The sequence below is a fragment of the Haliotis rufescens genome, unplaced genomic scaffold (genome assembly GCF_023055435.1).
Source record: "Haliotis rufescens isolate VD_foot unplaced genomic scaffold, xgHalRufe1.0.p SCAF_18, whole genome shotgun sequence".
Lineage (NCBI taxonomy): Eukaryota > Metazoa > Mollusca > Gastropoda > Lepetellida > Haliotidae > Haliotis > Haliotis rufescens.
The window spans coordinates 29698264-29716899 of NW_025963868.1; the positions used below are offsets into that span (position 1 = coordinate 29698264).

Below are 18636 nucleotides of genomic sequence, written 5' to 3' on the forward strand. Positions count from 1 at the left end.
TTTGTAAAAGTGGGTCAGTGACATTCGTGTTGATTGCATTAAATGTTTCAAACCCGATGTTGTTGTTTCTTTTCATTTGATAAAAAAATCCATACATTTTAGCTATAATAACGGTAACGCTATTTTTCAAGGCATTATCATCTGCAGAAGCTCTCGGTCTTTTCAACTGCCCTCCTCCGTCGAGCAGTTAATGGAAGATAATATAATGTTACCACAAGTAAGGGACACACCATGAGCATGAGCAATCGCCAATGACATCGGGTTCCGAAACGGAGCCCTACCACCGGATTATGTTCGAGAAGTACCAGGCACTGGTGAGATATATTGTTGTTGATATCTTTAAATGAATTAAAACTGTGACACGAGTCTGATAAACAACAGCTTGTTTTCAGGAGGTATATATCCGTACTGTTCAAGGTGTAAGCTAAGAAGGAAATACGTGTTCATTTGTCCGAAGTATCAGATGTGGACATCATTTGTTTCATTGCTGGTGATGGTTAACCATTCAACCAATCAAAATACCGAACATTTAGCAATTCGCAAGTTTCACTCACAAAAAAATATCTCTTGCACAAACACAAGCTAAACGCAAGCCGCAACAACATATTTGATTACATTGGCCATTTTCCCCATGATATACTGACACAAATCTAATCCAGAATAATGTATGAATAGCTTGAGTAAGAATAACAAGACTTACATGAGTGGTTACAAAGTAGTGTACACACGTCATCATGCTGGGTCAAACGATGTCCATGTAGTAGGTGTCAGACGTGGTTACTTTGTTAGGTAGTAACCCATACTTGACGGCGATTCAGCACAACACTAGTAAGTGCGACGTATTTAATCTATCCATATACATATCACTATATGAACATCATCATGTGTTAGTGTTATCAAGCACCATTATTATAAAACTACGTGATGAGTTTTATAGGATCCGCACTAAATTGTGCACACGACATGTTCATAGCGCCTGGTTAGCCTGTCTGTGTATTATTCTTAAAGGCAAATTCAATCTACATGCCATGAATCATTTAGCCTAAATTTGAATAAATGAGGACATGAACTACAGATACTTGCTAACATTTACCATTACGAAGATGGTGAGAAAATCATGATAACAATTATAGGTAAAACAAAATAAGCCTTACCACATTCACAAAAGTAAACTCGAACAGGACAGTGCGTCTCGATCTGAGTGACAGTCTTCACAATGATGGAATGTTATAAGCTATTCATGTATTTGGCAACAGACGCTTTAGAAAATACATTCTCTAACTATTTGTAATGTAACAATGAGTCTCAAATGTACATTCACTGAACGATCAGGCCGTGGGCGACCCTGTTCTTGCGTCAGCGATTTATATAAGGATGATGAGAGTGCTTCTAAGAGTATACATGGTTTCTTTTGTGAGATAATATTTTCTTTCCTGCCCACCAGTGAATATGCAAACCCTTACTGGTATTCCTACTGGCGTTACAGTAGCTGCCACATGCTGACTATATACCCAGCCATAATACATGAAACGGAATTAATATTATCACTTAGTCAGGTCGTGATACTCTTTTGTTACCTCGCATGGATCTTAATGGTGTAATTTCCAACTTTGTCCTGACGGAGTTCTATTAATAATCGACACCAACACCGACCTCTCAGCACAAGATGCATTGACGGACCTGCTGAATAGACAAACTATGTATCTATGTAGTTATAGTGTTCACGGTTGAATACACATGGGATCTTTCCATGAAAACACAGGAACACGTTGATAATAGCATTCACAATGCACACTGCACATTGGGATATGGGTATTTAAACAATTTACCTGTGTGGAGAAATTCACACCTAATCCTACATGCAGCAGTATAAATATTGTCAAACACAACACATATTACGAATGCCCAGAATGTTGTCACTGTCACAGTCCTGCGCGTTGAACGCTGCTTGTTACACATCATGTAATGTCCATCATAACATATTTCACTTTTTCACAATGTTTTTCACAATTTCTTTGCATTCGGGAAACTCTTTAATCGATACCATAATGCTTATATCAAATGGAACTATGCATGTCCATCCATCCGACCATTCCGAGAAGAAAGAAGACCCATTAGACCCACCATCAATTGGCAGAAGGTTAGCTAAAATGTACAACAAAAAGCCTAACAATTTTCATAAGAAATTTGTAAGAGTCCATTCTACAGTTCCGACTGAAGTAAAGAAATGCATCAGACATACTTTGTGCCACTGATGCATCACATTTGAAAATTTCACCCACATGTCTACCATCCACCTTTCTGAATGTGAGTCCAGCATTTCACATTTTGTTTTCTAGTAAACATGATTACATATTTGCTTCATTTTCAGCAAATTGTCTTAAAACTCTGAAGATTGAGATGTAACTTTATCTGTGGTCACCACGGGACCAATGCCCACATTTGGACTGTGAACATGTGTATGGAGTTTCCTGTGCATATTTGACAACCTACACATATCCTTTATACTGTAAGGGTGTGATTTAAATAAGGGATTACAAACTGCAAAATCTGCAACTCAAACATTATGTTATTTTAATATGGCCAATGACTGACATCAATTCTAAACAGTTTGCATTGGCTATGCATGGGAACTGAACAATTTGTTTCGGATGTATGTATGTATGTGTGTGTGTGTGTGTGTGTGTGTGTGTGTGTGTGTGTGTGTGTGTGGTTGTGTGTGTGTGTGTGTGTGTGTGTGTGTGTGTGTGTGTGTGTGTGTGTGTGTGTGTGTGTGTGTGTGTGTGTGTGATAGTTTCGTGTAGCCTAATCATCAAAAATATAATAATTTCGTTTCTTGTTGTGTGTCTTGCTATGCTTAGTAACATACATGTACTTCGACATGCGTACCCACACATCACCCTGACTTTTTTCTTGAGTTGATAGCACCCTTTTCGGAGTCATTGTTTTCATCCTAAATGCAAACGACATTGGCACTTTAGGGTTTTCTCCCGTTGTAAGCTGGATGCAGCGTACTCACTCACGAACTTCCTAATGTTCATATAATATAACAATACCAGTTTTCAAAACAGAGTTGAAACTAAACATTGATACCATAACATAAAAACGGAAGACATTGGTCAGATTTGTTGGAGGGCTGCTTGTTTAAACTGCATATCCTGTGAAGTAAAAGTTGTAGAAGTGGTGTTCAATATGGGGGCATAATCTAAAATACTTAACTATATACGCGTCAAATAAAGGATATTCAAGCTCTATGAAACAATGGTTAATCGTTCCATGTATATGCTTGTAAAACCATCAAATTAGAAAGAAAGAGATGGTCAATGATGTTTTATTCATTTAATTTTGAAGCAGTATGACTTTAAGAACTCATTACATCAACTCTGTGTATGGTGAACTAGGGGGTCGATAATCGATTTCAAGATGGCAGCATTTTCCTTAAACCACAACCCACATTAATTATACATAAGCACATATATTGAGTACAGCATATTACATCCTAACAGGGCAAACAGTGAGCAGGGATCACTCATTCCCCAACCTCGACCTGATGGTTTGAACTTATTCAGAATTTCAGAAAATACACATATCAAAATAAGACTATGCACTGCACTTCTCCTATGGCTATAGAAACTGTACCCCTAATTGGAAAATAATCCATGAAGGTCGCACAAATGTTGCAGTAAAATATAATATTCTTACTACAAAACATGAAGCAAATTCTTTTTCAGAAAATACACCTATAAAATAAACTTTTGCACTGCACCTCTCCTGTTGGTATCGAAACTGTTCCTTGAAAAAATGCATGCGGTAGTTTTCAAGTTATAGGTCGAACAAATATTTAAGTAAACAAATTCCAAGTAAACATTTTTAAGAAAGGATGTATTCGTTTAGAAAATTCAAATATTAAAAACAAACTTTGCACTGCACCTATCCTATTGGTAATGGAAGGTGTAAACCAAGTTTGAAAAGAATATTCGCAGTACAATTCAAGTTATAGGTCGGACAGGAAAAAATCTGGATGGATGGAGTGACGGACAGATAAGTGGAATTCATTTGTACACTACATACCCGCGGCCTTTCAGGTCGAGGAATAATAAATAGTCACATTCGCAGTATGACAAAGTTAAATAGCTTGATTCAATACACTGAATGTTTTCCTCGATACTTAACATAATGCGTGGACCGGTCGAAGGCGGGCGAATCATCTTGATAGTAAACAATATAAATAGAACAGCTGGGGTGAGTGAGTGAATGTTGATTATCAGGCGTAAAACGGGGTCCTGTAAATTATCGAGTGTGCATCAGGCTTGCGGGTTCGAAACCCAGTTCGCCCCGATTATGTTTCCAGGTTTGTCAGCACCATACCCGTGCTCGTGGGTTTCACCAAAGTGGTAAATCGTTCTAAGACCAGGATTGCTCACTCGTAGTAGTAGTGTTGTGGTGTTATTATTTAAAAAAATATTAATTTGAAGTTTACACGATATACGGCTTTTCCATTGGACGAGAGGTCGGTCACATGACCGTGAAATTGACGTTCATAAGTGTATGAACGACACAATTTGACGTTCATACATTTTTCACGAGACTGTGTTCTTGAAATGACGTAAACACTGACGAACTACTTCCACATTCCTGGGGAAAACTCTGGGAATTCGCGAGCACGAAAACATACATAAGCGTTCTTTCTGATCTTTTAGAACCTATAATCTTGGTCTCAGCGTTTCAGTATGCATTGAGAAAAGTCAGAGAGCTTGACTGCATAATTGTTCACAAATATCCTCGCTACGGCCCATCCTAATGAGCAAACGAAGAAATGCACATCCAAACTATCGTAGTATCGACTCGATCCGTGTCTAGGCTGACAGTGACCGTCTCCAGCAATCTATGAATTTCAATAATCGGCCAGTTGATCAATGATGACTAACATATGTAACCGCCACAGGTTCATTAACAACTTCGGAAATCTCTCCCGTCACGTTTATCGTGTCGGCCATTTTAACGTCTTGTACTTGATGTAAATGTATTACGACGCGCTGTCATTGTGACTGACTTACTGAGGTATTTCTTTACAGACCTTTCTCTTCTAATGGTAATATTATTTGAACACATGTGTTGTGTAAGATGTCTCTGAAGAGCAAGTTATGCATCCATACGCTCATGTCACCTCTCTTTTTGAGGAACTATTTTATTCCGCGGTATAGCTGGTTGTTGTATGGCTGTCAGTGTAAACATGAAGTCACACGTACTAAATAAAATTGTGTTTAGATCTTGGCCTACATCCTTTGAGGTAAGAAATTGTGATAATTGTTTTATAAGAATTGACTTTCACTTTGAGTGAGTTCATTGGAGTATATACAGTTTGGCCCTCACTCTATGAAGGTTCATACTCCAATGAACTCACACAAAGTGAAGGTCAATTCTTAATCATCATCCAAAACTGGCACCCACAGGAGATATTGCTTGGGTGAGATGAAGCCATATCTACACTGTAGATATCGCTGCAATGAAATTGCATCACAATGCTTTGCAGACCAATGTGACGTCGTTGGTTACCATGACATCACAATCAAATGACATCACTAATGGCTGTGCTGCTGAAGCTGGTAGCAGTACCTTTACACTTAAGACACTGCATATTACTGTCTACAAACTGAAAAAAGTTGGAAGAAGGATGTTGGTTGATAAATAAAATCTCACCCTCGTGTCTTTTATCAGCTCGTGCTGAGATATTCGATATAAAAAAACACTCGGGTGAGAATCTCTATATCCTTTAGGTATTGAAGTATATATTCGTATATATGAAGTGCCTGATAACCTATTTTCAACAAGGGGGCACGAGGTACTATTCTGGCTGGCTGCCGGCCGCATGGAACTCTGGGTAGGAGAGTGAAATCCACGGCTTTCCCTTCAGATGTTTTTGGTGCTACAATCTCACTGATTCGAGATTTTTAAGACAAGACACATAATTTCGTATCAACAACATGATTTCACATTATTATTATTTCATTTATTTCACACGACTTTCATTTTACAGTAAAAACCAAAACTACGTCCCCGTTTGTAAACAAACATGGCTGGCCATGTGACACCTGTCAAAGTAAATGACCTCGTTAAAGCAGACTGAGATCTGACTGACATGAAGAGTTATTCATATAATTCAACCTCTGAACACATTTAATGTTTTTGTTGTCAAAACTGCATCTGGCCAGATTGAAGTTCCAACTGATTCTAGGGCGCCAAGATCATCACCACCAAGTCCGGGTTTGCGTCTGTGTTAGAGGGCTTGCTGTTTGATGAACTTTTCGACCACCCGAATCCAAAAACCGGAATTTGTACAGACAGGTTTGCCTTTGTGAACGATGATGACATCGATAACTGCCAATGGAAATGAAAACACAATGAAAAAGACTAAACTTGACAAGTTGACATGAACTTTGTTCACAAATTTATACAGGAAAGAAAAACACGAAACATATATGACTACTCATACTTTCAACGATGGCATGAGAATAAAAACAAATTCATTTTGCAACATCATTTAGACTTTCCGAAAGACATCATTTTTTTCGTAGAATTTTGTAACGTTGTGTGAATAAACAAGAACGCGACACTTTTTTTATACAATGTATACGTTTTTTGTAACCGCGACGTCTGCACAGTACGGCGCTGAGCGCCGTGAGCGGTACGCAGGCTGACTGACGTCCGGGCACCATATATGACTATGAGGGTTAATGACACATTAGAGTGCAACTAAACTTTATTCTTTGCAAATTTATCATTTCGGCATGCACATCAGACAGTTCAGAATTCGAACTGTCCATTTTGAAGGAGATGAAGGGTAGGATAGAGTGTTACCTAATACCCCCATCACACCAAACTAGTTCTCACTACGTTCTTCAAAATGTTGCCAATTGGGCTCAAACTGTGTGCGAACGGAGTGGACGCAGTAGCAACTGATTACGGTCTTAGTACGAACTTCATGGACGGGCTCGGACGAGAAAGGTGCTCCAGAACTTCAAGCCTGCTCAAAATTGTCTTGAGGCCAACCCGTCCTACCATTAGATGGAGTGACAGCGTACCCAAAACGAGATGTACGTACTACGAACTGAATTGCCGTTCTTCGATCCTACTAGGGACGTGTTACGACGTGGTGCAGTCGGGCATCAATTGCTGTACGAGTGCATACCGACCGGGTTCGTTTGTAGCTAGTTCTTCCCGTTCGCAGACAGACCCAATTCGACGGAATTACGTCCTTAGTCAGTCATTATTCCGTGCAAGTGCGTTAAAAACAAAATATGAAGTCCTGAAGGAGTTGGCAGCACGTTTTTACACGGTTCTAAAGGTTTGCGGGGCGGTTGGGTAGCCTAGTGGTTAAAGCGTTCGCTCGTCACGCCAAAGACCCGGGTTCGATTCCCGACATGGGTACAATGTGTGAAGCCCATTTCTGGTGTCCCCCGCCGTGATGTTGCTGGAATATTGCTAAAAGCGGCGTAAAACCATACTCACTCACTCATTCACCGTCTGCAGTACGATAGGACAAGGTAGGGTATCAATACAGCCCTTTTCTCACTGGTTCATCGATTTCTGGCAGTGCACATCTGTGCCTAGCTTGAAGAACCATGGATAAATGTGTAGCCCTTAACATGTTGAATGCTGGTTTCATGCACATTTTGTTGGAAGCAGAGCAAGAGAACAATGGGATGGTAGAGCAAGAAAGAAGGAGGCAAAGGACCAAGATCCTGTTGGGTGAGGAACTGGCAGAAACCTGAGAGGGGAATTGCCGTGGGACATTATCATCAGCTGATGAAGGAGCTCCGCCTGGATGATCCAGAGTCCTTCTACAACTTCTTGAGAATCACCCCACCCATGTTTGATGAAATTCTTGAACGCATCGCCTCCTTCATACAAAAAGAAGACACCAACTACAGAAAGGCTCTGGAACAAGGGGTGAAGCTTGCCATCACACTGCGTCACCTGCAACAGGAGATTCCTATGCCACCCTGCAATATGAGTTCTGGGTTGCCAGAAATACAATCTGCTTGTTGGTGAAAGAAGTCTGTGAGGCATTGGTGCTCAAAAATGAAGTCATCACATGCCCTGGTGACAGAGACACTTGGGAAGACGTTGCTGAGGAGTTCCTGATGCGCTGGAATGTTCCACATGACTGTGATGCCCTGGATGGGAAACATGTGACAATCAGAAAACCTCCCAAGACTGGAACCATGTACCGCAACTACAAAGGCTTCTTTTCAGTCGTCCTCATGGCCCTGGTAGATGCTGACTACAAATTCCTGTGGATAGTTGTTGGTGGTGTTGGAAGCCAGTCTGATGCCCAGATCTACAACCAGTCAGAACTGAAAGAATGCTTAGTAGATGGCTCCATTGGATTCCCTCCACCTTCAACCTTGCCAAATGATGTCAAGGACTCTCCCTGACCTGTGAAAATCTGGGGTAGAATAGATCTTCAGCAACCCATGCTTGCCGTAAAAGGTGACTATGCTTGTAGTAAAAGGCGACTAACGGGATCGGGTGGTCAGGCTCGCTGACTTGGATGATACATGTCATCGATCCCAATTGCGTGGATCGATGCTCATGATGCCAATCACTGGATTGTCTGGTCCAGACTCGATTGTTTACAGACCGCCGTCATATAGCTGGAATATTGCTGAGTGCGGCGTTAAACAACAAACCAACCAACCAACCCTATTTAATGCTGGGAGATGATGCTTTTGGCATTCGCACATACCTCATGAAGCTGTACTCAGGCCGTCAACTGACAAGAGAAGAAATGATTGCAAACTACAGGACCTCTAGAGCCAGACGTGTGGTTGAAAATGCCTTTGGCATTATGGCCCAGAGATGGAGACTCCTCCTGTCAACAATGCAAAAGATGCCAGTGACAGTACAGAACATCATTGAAGCTTGTGTGTGCCTTCACAACTGCATCCGTCTCCGAAATCCAGCCATACAGAACGTTCAAGTTGATGCTGAAGATGCTGCACATAACCTCTTCCCAGGTGCCTGAAGACAAGATGCCAACCTGCCAGACTTGGACGTCCCACAGGGGGGTAACAGAGACACAGTTCTGTCCAAGAGACAAAGGGACTATTTAAGAGCCTATTTCAACAGCCTAGCAGGACGCGTGCCATGGCAGAACAGGATGATCGAACTATGAACATTTTTTGTTGGATATTTGAAGGAAATAAGGTTCATGTAACATTCAGTAAAATGGAAAATTGTCCTTTTCATAATGTTCTAGAGAGGGACAGATTTTTGTTGTTGACCTTAAATATAAGAGAGGGGCCAGGGAAATGGGAAGTTAATTGTATGGACTGTGACCACGAATGTATGTAGTGACGATTGTTTGTAACCTTGTACTTAAAATGAATAAAACACGGCAGAAAGAAATTATAACATTGTTTTATATATTTTTGGTAACACCTTGTAACACTTAAATTAAAACGTTTTGTCAAAAATAAGTATCAGACAATCATATAGCCATCGTTTGCACAATCATCATTCGCACAAAACACACAATCACTGCTTCTGTTCATTCTCTTGATCAGACAATCCTAAAACATGTCATCATATGCAACATAATCATTTGCACAAAACAAAAGGTCTATCAGTCACAATCACTGCTGCTAATATTAAGTCTATGATCCTGAGACTGCGGGGGTTCCTCCTGTTCAGCCTCCTGCTGAAGACGCTGCTGTTGCACTCCCTCCAGGAACGAGCTGATACCACAGGAGAAGCTGGTGTTCGCACCGTGGACTTGGAGAGATTTGGAGGCCATGGGGGTTAATGATGAGATGTTGAGTGCAGATATGTCCTGCTGCTTGCCCTGTTGTCGATCCTGCCTCGAGAAGGATGTTTGCTGTTGTGGCTGGAAGAACTGCTGTGGCTGTTGCTGATGCTGGGACAATCGCTGGTCGTGAGGGAACTGTTGTTGAACCCAGGCACGCTCCGCGGACCCCCACACACTCAGTGGGTTCTGGACAGTGGATGGCCACATGTGTGGAGGTGGCTGCCAAGCAGATGAGGACCCACATGGTTCAGCTGGAACCGTAGCTCTTGCTCGCTGTTGGGCCCTCTTCAGCTGACTTTCCCTGTCCTTATACATAAGCACAGTCTTCATTATGTCTCTGTGCATATCTTCCCACAAGGCTGGGTGGATTTCATAAACAGACTCCCTGATGTATTCTATGAACGCCTCCTTCATCCGGTCTGTGTTTGGCCTGACCATCTGTTGCATGACACGATTCTGCATTTCCATGAATTGGTCCATCTTGCCGCTCACGGCAGAGGTGAAAGAGTGCATAGGTTGTGGTGTGGAAGATCTGGAGGTGGTGGTGAATGCTGCTGTACTGTGGGCAGCCTGCTGTTGACTGTCAGACACCTGACTTGCCATCTGCCCAGAGGGAGGGATGAAGTCATTGTCATCTATGGGGTCGGGAGTTGTATCTGATGGTAGAAGTAACTTGGACTTGAGCTGCAACAATAAGACTACATAATAAGTATAACATGCAACAGAATGAAAAAAAATCATAAGGATACTAGTAACACAAAGTACATGTTGCTAATACAGTACATAGAGGATTCATCACGAGTGTTTTTTAATATGGGAAATATCAACCGAGTCTTAGTTAATCGGTATTTGCCGAGCCTTTGGCGAGGCAAATACCGATTAACGGGACGAGGTTGATATTTCCCATATTAAAAAACACGAGTGATGAATTCTATTTATCATTTTCACATTTTTGCTTCCAAATTAAGGAATAATTGCATTAAACATTAACATCAGCAACTTGTCGAAATCTTACGTATAGATCGTGCGTAGTGATACATGTTTTCCATAGCCATGTAAACCAAAATAAACAATTCGCTGAGAAAAAAAGTTCCTCGGATTATTTTAAACAAAATACTTGAACAGACTTTTGCAGAATAATTGAAACTTTAATAACGGTAACAACAACGATTCTGTGTAATCTGATTACATCTCTGGTGTAACTTCACTTATAATATATAGTTTCAAATCAAACCGCTCGCTCTTCCGGTTATCTAATTTGCATATCTAATTTGCATACTTATGTCATTGGGGTATGACATACATGTTTTTATGTCATAAGCTTATGTCATGGATAAATGCTTAAGTTAAATGATAAAGTTTTATAATTACAAATTACATGGTATAGCAGCAATGAGAAAAACAGTACATGTACAGCACAGTACAGATCATCATCTTTATGCCGTATTTGTAAGATATACTTACACTTAGTAGTGTCGGGGCGGTCGGGTAGCCTAGTGGTTAAAGCTTTCGCTCGTCACGCCAAAGACCCGGGCTCGATTCCCGACATGGGTACAATGTGTGAAGCCCTTTTCCGGTGTCCCCCGCCGTGATATTGCTGGAATATTGCTAAAAGTGGCTTAAAACCATACTCACTCACTCACTCACTCACTCACTCACTTACTAGTGTCCTTTTCTTCACTTCATACGTGAAGGGAGCCAGGAAAGAGAAGTTGTCGAGCACCCATTGGTCTCTCTCTGAGTGATCAGGGGCACCATCACCAGACTTCTTTTTCTTCAGCTTGGTGAACCGGGTCCTCAGGCTGGTATACCATATCTTCAGCTCATCAACGTTCACGCCCATCACCTCTGCTTGCTGCTGCCACAGGAAGCCCTTTTTCTTTGTGTCCTTATAGCTCTCGAGCTTCCTATTGTACAGGACTTCATGGGCCTTGAGCCAGTCAACCATGGCTTCTTGTTGGTCCATGGTGAGATGGGTGAGGGTCTTGGCTTTCTTCTTCTTGGCCTTCTGACTCTGTTCTGCATCTTCTGCATCCTCTGACTTTGAGGCAGAGGCATCAGAGGGTCCAGGGGATACCTCTCTCTCCATCTCTTGAATCCCACACTCAGGGGCAGGCTCGGGAGATTCAGCAACACCGAGGGGATGTGCATGGGCTTCATCAGGGCTTGGGGATCTTGGGGTAGTACTGGCTGCTTTCACACGGCTCGACTTTCTGGATGCATATCTCTTTGGAGGCATCTTGAAGCGGTGAACTCGAATGAGGACTGGCAACAATGCGCATGGTATTTATAGCAGTTGGGCCAGGACGCGATTGCTATTACGTTCCGCACGCAATAGCGACGAGATTGGGACGTGGTGAACTGTATGCGAACGTGATGGTCGAGTTGAGAACTAGTTACAACGGGTTTGGACGTATTGGGAACTTGGTAGAACTAGTTCAAAACGGGTTTAAACTGACTACGGACGGGCTTGGACTGCTTGGAAAGGTTTTCCACATGAGGTGAACGAGCAATTTTACTCGATCTGAACTTGATACCAACGGACTGCAGACGGGATAAAGACGAGATGAACGTATTGATGACTGTTTATGAACGAACTAGTATCGTATTTTAGACATTATTTTGCCAGGGTTTTTGAGTTACGCTCCGGAAACGAACAGCACCCTTATAGAACCTAAGTCCAACTTGTTGCCATGGAAATGTAAAACATAAAAATTTATAAAACTCCTAAATAGCAAAAGGCACCAGTTCAGTATGTGTCTGGTAAACATGCAAAGTTTTGTAAAAAAATTATTTAACGGTTTTTGAGTTACGCTCCGGGAACGAACACCACCCTTATAGAACCTAAGTCCAACTTGTTGCCATGGAAACGTAAAAAATAAAATTTATAAAATTCCTAAATAGCAAAAGGCACCAGTTCAGCATGAGTCTGATAGACATCCAAAGTTTCGTAGAGAAATATTAAACGGTTTCTGAGTTAGGCTCCGGAAACGATTTCGGGACGCACACACGCACGCACACGCGCACACACACACACACACACACACACACACACACACACACACACACAAACACACGGACGGAACCCATTTCTATATCCCCCGGGGCGGGGGATAATTATAAGGAAAAGAAAACTTACCCCAGCGAGCTGATCCTGTGTCCGTTATTGAACTAAATGAACTCCGTGAATGCGGACGGCTTAGCACCAAGTCTCCAGATACCGTGTTAGTCTATCAACAGGTATTCGACCATCATGAATCACATCAAAATATCAACCAGCTCCCGTCATCTGTGTCCACTCCACAAGCGTGTTTGACAAGTCAAACTTGTTGTCCGGATTAAACTGTAACCGGTTCTCTTGTCATGCCTGGTTTCGGCTGTCTCATATCAGGGTCAAGTCGGGTCATTCATTCCGACACTGTGACAGCAATCGTACTTTTCAAAGTTTATCTTCTTTTCGTAATTTTTCTCAAACAAACAAGACTTATGTACATTCCGTCTATGTTGTTGTTATAGGTTTTGACATTTTTTGCAAATGACACATAAGAGATATGACAGGTTTTCCGTGTTTCCTCTTCTCAATGTGAAATGCATGTCTGCCTATGCACGACGGGGGCTGTCTGTCAGTGACGAGATCTTGCCAAAACAAGCTTTGATTAAAAAACCTGATGAACCTTTTTGGAAACTTGTCTTCTTTATCAATGCTAGATAGTGTACGCTGTGTAAAACGGACAGAAATATAACTGCAATAATGTGATCTTTATATATTTTTCACGCTTAAAAACACGTTAATTGAGTGATGCGATTGGATTGAATGGACAGTGTTTTTTCACACGCGGATTGATACAAAACAGCTGATTCTTGATCGGCGACAGTTTTTTTTTCCTTGAAACGTCTAAAGCTCGGAACTTAAAACATTAATTTCACTCGTGACATATTTTCCGTAATCACTCGTACCTCGTGGGTTATTCTATAAACCTCACCCAAGCGACATCTCCTGTGGGAGCCAGTTTTGGATGCTAACATGTTTTCAACACGTTGCAGAATCGTTATGCCAGAAACTATCTCTTGAAATGTTATTGAAATGTTTTGAAAATGTTATTCAAGAAATCATGCTATAATATAGGCGATACTTTTTCATAAATAGAGGATGTCTCATCGAGTAACGGGGGAAAGAGACACATGAAATATCCTATTTATTGTATACTTTTTGTGTAGATTTCTCCCGGAAATTTAAATTATTTCCTTACAAATGTAATACTGTAAATCCGTAAATTCTCTCTACACACAGGAGCTGTTCACGATCCCTTGTATTTGCAACTAAAAAGAGTAATTTCGTGTTTTCAAAGACTAAAAAAATGCATACAAAAGTATAAAAGACTATTTAGGGTAACGAAATTTCTGTGTCATACATTTAGATATGATTATATACAAAATCAACTTTAACAAAATATATTCTTGAAAACAAGGAGACCGCTGTTGGAAGCGAAAGAGTACACGCTGGTCAAGTAACAAATATGGCTCTTTGCGAAGCGAATAGTCTCGATTGACGAGTTAAATTAGAAATTAACAGTTTATAACGAAACACTTTCGAGAGAATAACAAACGACAAGAAGTGATATTAACTCCATAAATGACCATCTGTCATTATATTTCCGTGTCAATGTGGAACTAACAAAAGGACGTCAACAGTTTGTGTGCGGGCTTGCTCTTAATTTAAGGGGAGTTAACTCTTGTGTGACAATAGTTCCGTCAAAGTGTTAAGTTCACTGCAGTGAAATATCAAGTGATATGTTCACTGCATTGAAAATATCCCTCTTCTGCGTTGTGCTGTTGGTTGCGGGCGAAGCTGCGCCTGGATAAACTAGATTGTTGCCGTAACACTGAAGCAAGATGCTTACTCTGTGTACCGTATTTCCTCTATTAGACGCCGGACCTCTAATAGAAGCCGGGTCAATTGTTCAGTGCAAAAAATAGAAGCCGGGCCTCTAATATACGGATATCTACGAACACAAAATATTTCCATTTCGTGACGATTCGGGACATTCGTGGTCATAGTGAAATGGGGGTATTAATAAAAGCCGGGCCTCCAATAGACGCCGGGCCTCTAATTGACGCCGGGTCAAAGGCTTGTCCGAAATAAATAGAAGCCCTGGCGTCTAATAGAGGAAATACGGTATTTATAATATTCCCCAAAATTAATCAATTTATCATTTTCGGATAAATATTTTTCCCTTCCAATTAAGGCGCTGTAACGTGCGCGCTATAACGGGGTGTTGCTATAGGTGGTCCTCAGCGACATCGTACTGGTCGTTCGCTTGTCAGTTGTCAAAAGGCAACACACAATATTTTCAGTGAGTTGGTTATCGTTTGTTGATTATCATCATCAAAATATTGATCGTAAATGCTTTTGTAACAAGGAAATTGATGTAGACAATTTAGGCTTATGACACCAATGATTCATTTCAATTGATTGCAACAGTATTCGTTCGGTTTTCGATCACCATGTTTTGTCACGATACAGAATTTTATTGAACCTGATTTATCTCTGTTCAGTAAATGTTGGACCAAATAAAGTTCATATACTTGATTGACTGTTTTTAACTGAGGGGGAAAAAAGACATCAAAGACGAATCAGGTTACCAGCTGGTTATAAAGCTACGAAATTGCTCTCCGGCTAACGGCGTGCTTCGTAGCTTGGTTACGGGATTTGCCTAAAAGCCGGGCCATGAAAAGTCTGGCCGGGCCGGAGCGGGCCGGGCCAGAAAAAAAGCGGGTAATACTGAAAATGGATTGCAGAATAATAAAACGAAACGTGCAACTCACAGATATATCATCAAATGTGTTTACATCTATGGACTAGTCTTATATCTGCATAAATACCACTTTATAGTGTCATAGTACATCGTATTTAAAGAAAACTGGTCCGTTAAAGTCAAACACTTTTACTGTATTTTCTCAAGAAAATATATGTCATGTGTGTTAGCCCCGACTTGGCCCGGGCTGTCAAAATCAACTTTAAACTCACAGATGTATCAACAAATGTGTTTACATCTATAGACCGGTATTATCTCTTCCTATAAATCTACCTATATACGCGCAAAACTTCTCAGAATACTTCAACTGTGAGAAACAAAATGATTCGATTGAGTCAGAGAGTGAGTATGGTTTTACAATATTCCTGAAATATGACGTCGGGAGAAACCAGAAAAGAGATTCACACATTGTACCCGTATGAGGAACCCAAGTTTTCAGCGTGACGAGCGATCCACAATTTAAGGCTGCCCCACTCCCCCCAAAATTACATTGAAAGAGAATAAATGATATAGAGAATCTCACCCGAGTGTCTTTTGATATCAGATATATGAACACGAGTTGATAAAAGTGGAAAAAATCCGAGCCTTGCTGAGGATTTTGGCCACTTTTATCAACGAGTGTTCATATATTTGATATCAAAAGACACGAGGGTGAGATTTTATTTATCATCCAACATCATTCTTTCAACTTTTTCAATTTGTAGACAGTAATTAGCAGTGTCTTCAGTGTAAAAAGTACTGCAAACAGCTTCAGTAGCAGAGCCATTAGTGATGTCATTTGATTGTGACGTCATGGTAACCAGTGACGTCACAATGGTCTGCAAAGCATTGTGATGTAATTTCATTGCAGCGATATCTACAGTGTAGATATCGCTTGATCTCATCCAAGCGATATCTCCTGTGGGAGCAAGTTTTGGATGATAAATGGAGATAGGCGACACTATTTACTAGGACTAGCAAAACATGTTAAAGGGAACAGATTGACTGACGGCTGTGAGAGATCATTGACAAATCTAGAACTGCAATGTAAGAGATTTGAGATTCATATGAATGAAACTGCAAACGTAAATATGAACTCTTTCGACAGCCACAAGCCAAAACAGCATTGAATTGAAGATGCTTTGGCATGTCTATGGCAACAAACACAGTCATAATTGTTAATGCACAGTGTGTGAGTTGAGAGTGTTTATATGAGGTGGTGGTGGTGGTGGTGTGTGTGTGTGTATATGTGTGCGTATGTGAGGCGGTGTGTATGTGTGTGTGTATATGTGTGTGCGTGTGTGTGCGCGCGCGCGTGCGAATGTGAGGGTGTGTGTGTGTATGTGTATGTGTGGTGTGTTTATGTGTGTGTGTGTGTGTGTGCGCGCGCGCGCGTGCGAATGTGAGGGTTTGTGTGTGTATGTGTGTGTGGTGTGTTTGTGTGTGTGTGTGTGTGTGTGTGTGTGTGTGTGTGTGTGTGTGTGTGTGTGTGTGTGTGTGTGTGTGTGTGTGCTAGAAGTAGAACCATACATTTTTAAATTACCCTTTGTTTCGCGAACAACTAGTGTCATCACAGATTTTCAGTGCCCCACTCATTCTAATGTTACCACTGTTTTGCCTATTAAACCAGTGAAATCCGTTTCCAGGCTGACAGACTGACAGTTTATTCAGTATGCAAGGCCATGTGGCCCATTGTAAGTAATCGAGACTGGTTATTCTCTGGGATTGACGTTTCATATTTGTCATGATGTCAATCACTGGATTGTCTGGTCCAGACTCGATTATTTACAGACCGCCGTCATATAGCTGGGATATTGCTGAGTGCGGCGTAAAAGAACAAACCAACCAACTATCATATTTATCACTGAAAAGTCATCACAAATTATGCTCTAAATTATGTTCTAAATTTGTGAACCGCCTCCGTGGTCTAGTGGTAGAGCGTCCGCCCGGAGAGTGGAAGGTTCGGGGTTCGATCCCCGACCGCGTCATACCAAAAGACTGTCTGGCGCTCGTCATTAAGAGGCTAAAACAAGGACTGGTCGGCTCGGAGTCAGTTTACTGTGTCAGAGTGTGGTATTCATGTTAAACTGCGGCATGGTATCTCAGTGAGCTAGCACTATAAATCCGGCATCAGTCCGGACTAGTACAAGCGGTCTCACACACACATGCATGCACGTCGCTATATAAGTGCAATAATCTTGGACGCGACGTTAAACCCCATTTCACCTCAGCTCCAAATTTGTGAGCTCCCAGTTTGACGAACTGAAATAAGAGAGAAAGAGTTAACACTCGGACATGAGCCAAATTTAACCGCTTATGGTTTTCGGCCATTGTGACAAAAGTGTGGTCAATCGCAGGAACGTTGGCAAACATATCAGCTTTGGGAATTTGGAAGTAGTCAAACCAAACAGATTTTTCTGAAGAGCTCATGAAGCTGGAATGATGAAAATGTTCTCTCGTGTAACTCAATGTCAATGTCAATGCTAGATATAGTTTGTATGTTTTACTGAAACTTTTTACATGTCGTCAATTATCCACGAGTACATCGAAAGAAAGAGACGTCAAGATGTGAATATGAATTCGCGTGTCGGGGAAGTAAGGGGATGTATTCCCGACTTATTCTGTAACAATGTACGTTTGTCAGGGAGTTAAGGGGATGTATTCCCGACTTATTCGGTAACAATGTACGTATGTCAGGGAAGTAAGAGGATGTTTTCTCAACTGATTCTGTAACAATGTACGTTTGTACGAGAATTAAGGGGATGTTTTCCCAAACCGATTCCGTAACAATGTACGTCTGTCAGGGAATAAAGGGGATGTATTCCCAAATGTTTCTGTAACAATGTACGTATGTCAGGGAAGTAAGAGGATGTTTTCTCAACTGATTCTGCAACAATGTACGTATATCAGGAAAGTAAGGGGATGTTTTCCCAAACTGATTCTGTAACAATGTACGTATATCAGGGAAGTAAGGGGATATATTCCCGATTGATTCTGTAACCATGTACGTATATCAGGGAAGTAAGGGGA

The 18636-nt window shown here is 41.2% G+C and overlaps 3 protein-coding genes across 4 annotated transcripts in view; 1 reads left to right on the forward strand and 2 right to left on the reverse strand.

Moving 5' to 3' along the window:
* The window catches only part of LOC124123193, a 45538-nt gene extending 43937 nt beyond the window's left edge, over nucleotides 1-1601 (reverse strand). The window contains exon 1 of one of the 2 annotated variants that reach the window (XM_046486486.2): nucleotides 1578-1601. The gene's annotated coding sequence lies outside the window, so the exon portion shown is untranslated. Of the gene's footprint in view, nucleotides 1-1154; nucleotides 1290-1577 lie in introns of those variants that run through there. The other variant, XM_046486485.2, reaches the window with a different exon arrangement.
* A 6205-nt stretch (nucleotides 1602-7806) lies between these two features.
* Nucleotides 7807-8438, forward strand: LOC124123198. The gene is made up of 2 exons (XM_046486492.2): nucleotides 7807-8021; nucleotides 8111-8438. Exons 1-2 carry the CDS (start codon nucleotides 7807-7809, stop codon nucleotides 8436-8438), a joined length of 543 nt encoding a protein of 180 aa, XP_046342448.2.
* Nucleotides 8439-9231: 793 nt separating this feature from the next.
* LOC124123203 lies at nucleotides 9232-12463 on the reverse strand. The gene is made up of 2 exons (XM_046486497.2): nucleotides 11475-12463; nucleotides 9232-10495 (listed from the first exon to the last, which is right to left on the reverse strand). Exons 1-2 carry the CDS (start codon nucleotides 12048-12050, stop codon nucleotides 9629-9631), a joined length of 1443 nt encoding a protein of 480 aa, XP_046342453.2. The 5' UTR covers nucleotides 12051-12463; the 3' UTR covers nucleotides 9232-9628.
* Nucleotides 12464-18636: the final 6173 nt, after the last annotated feature.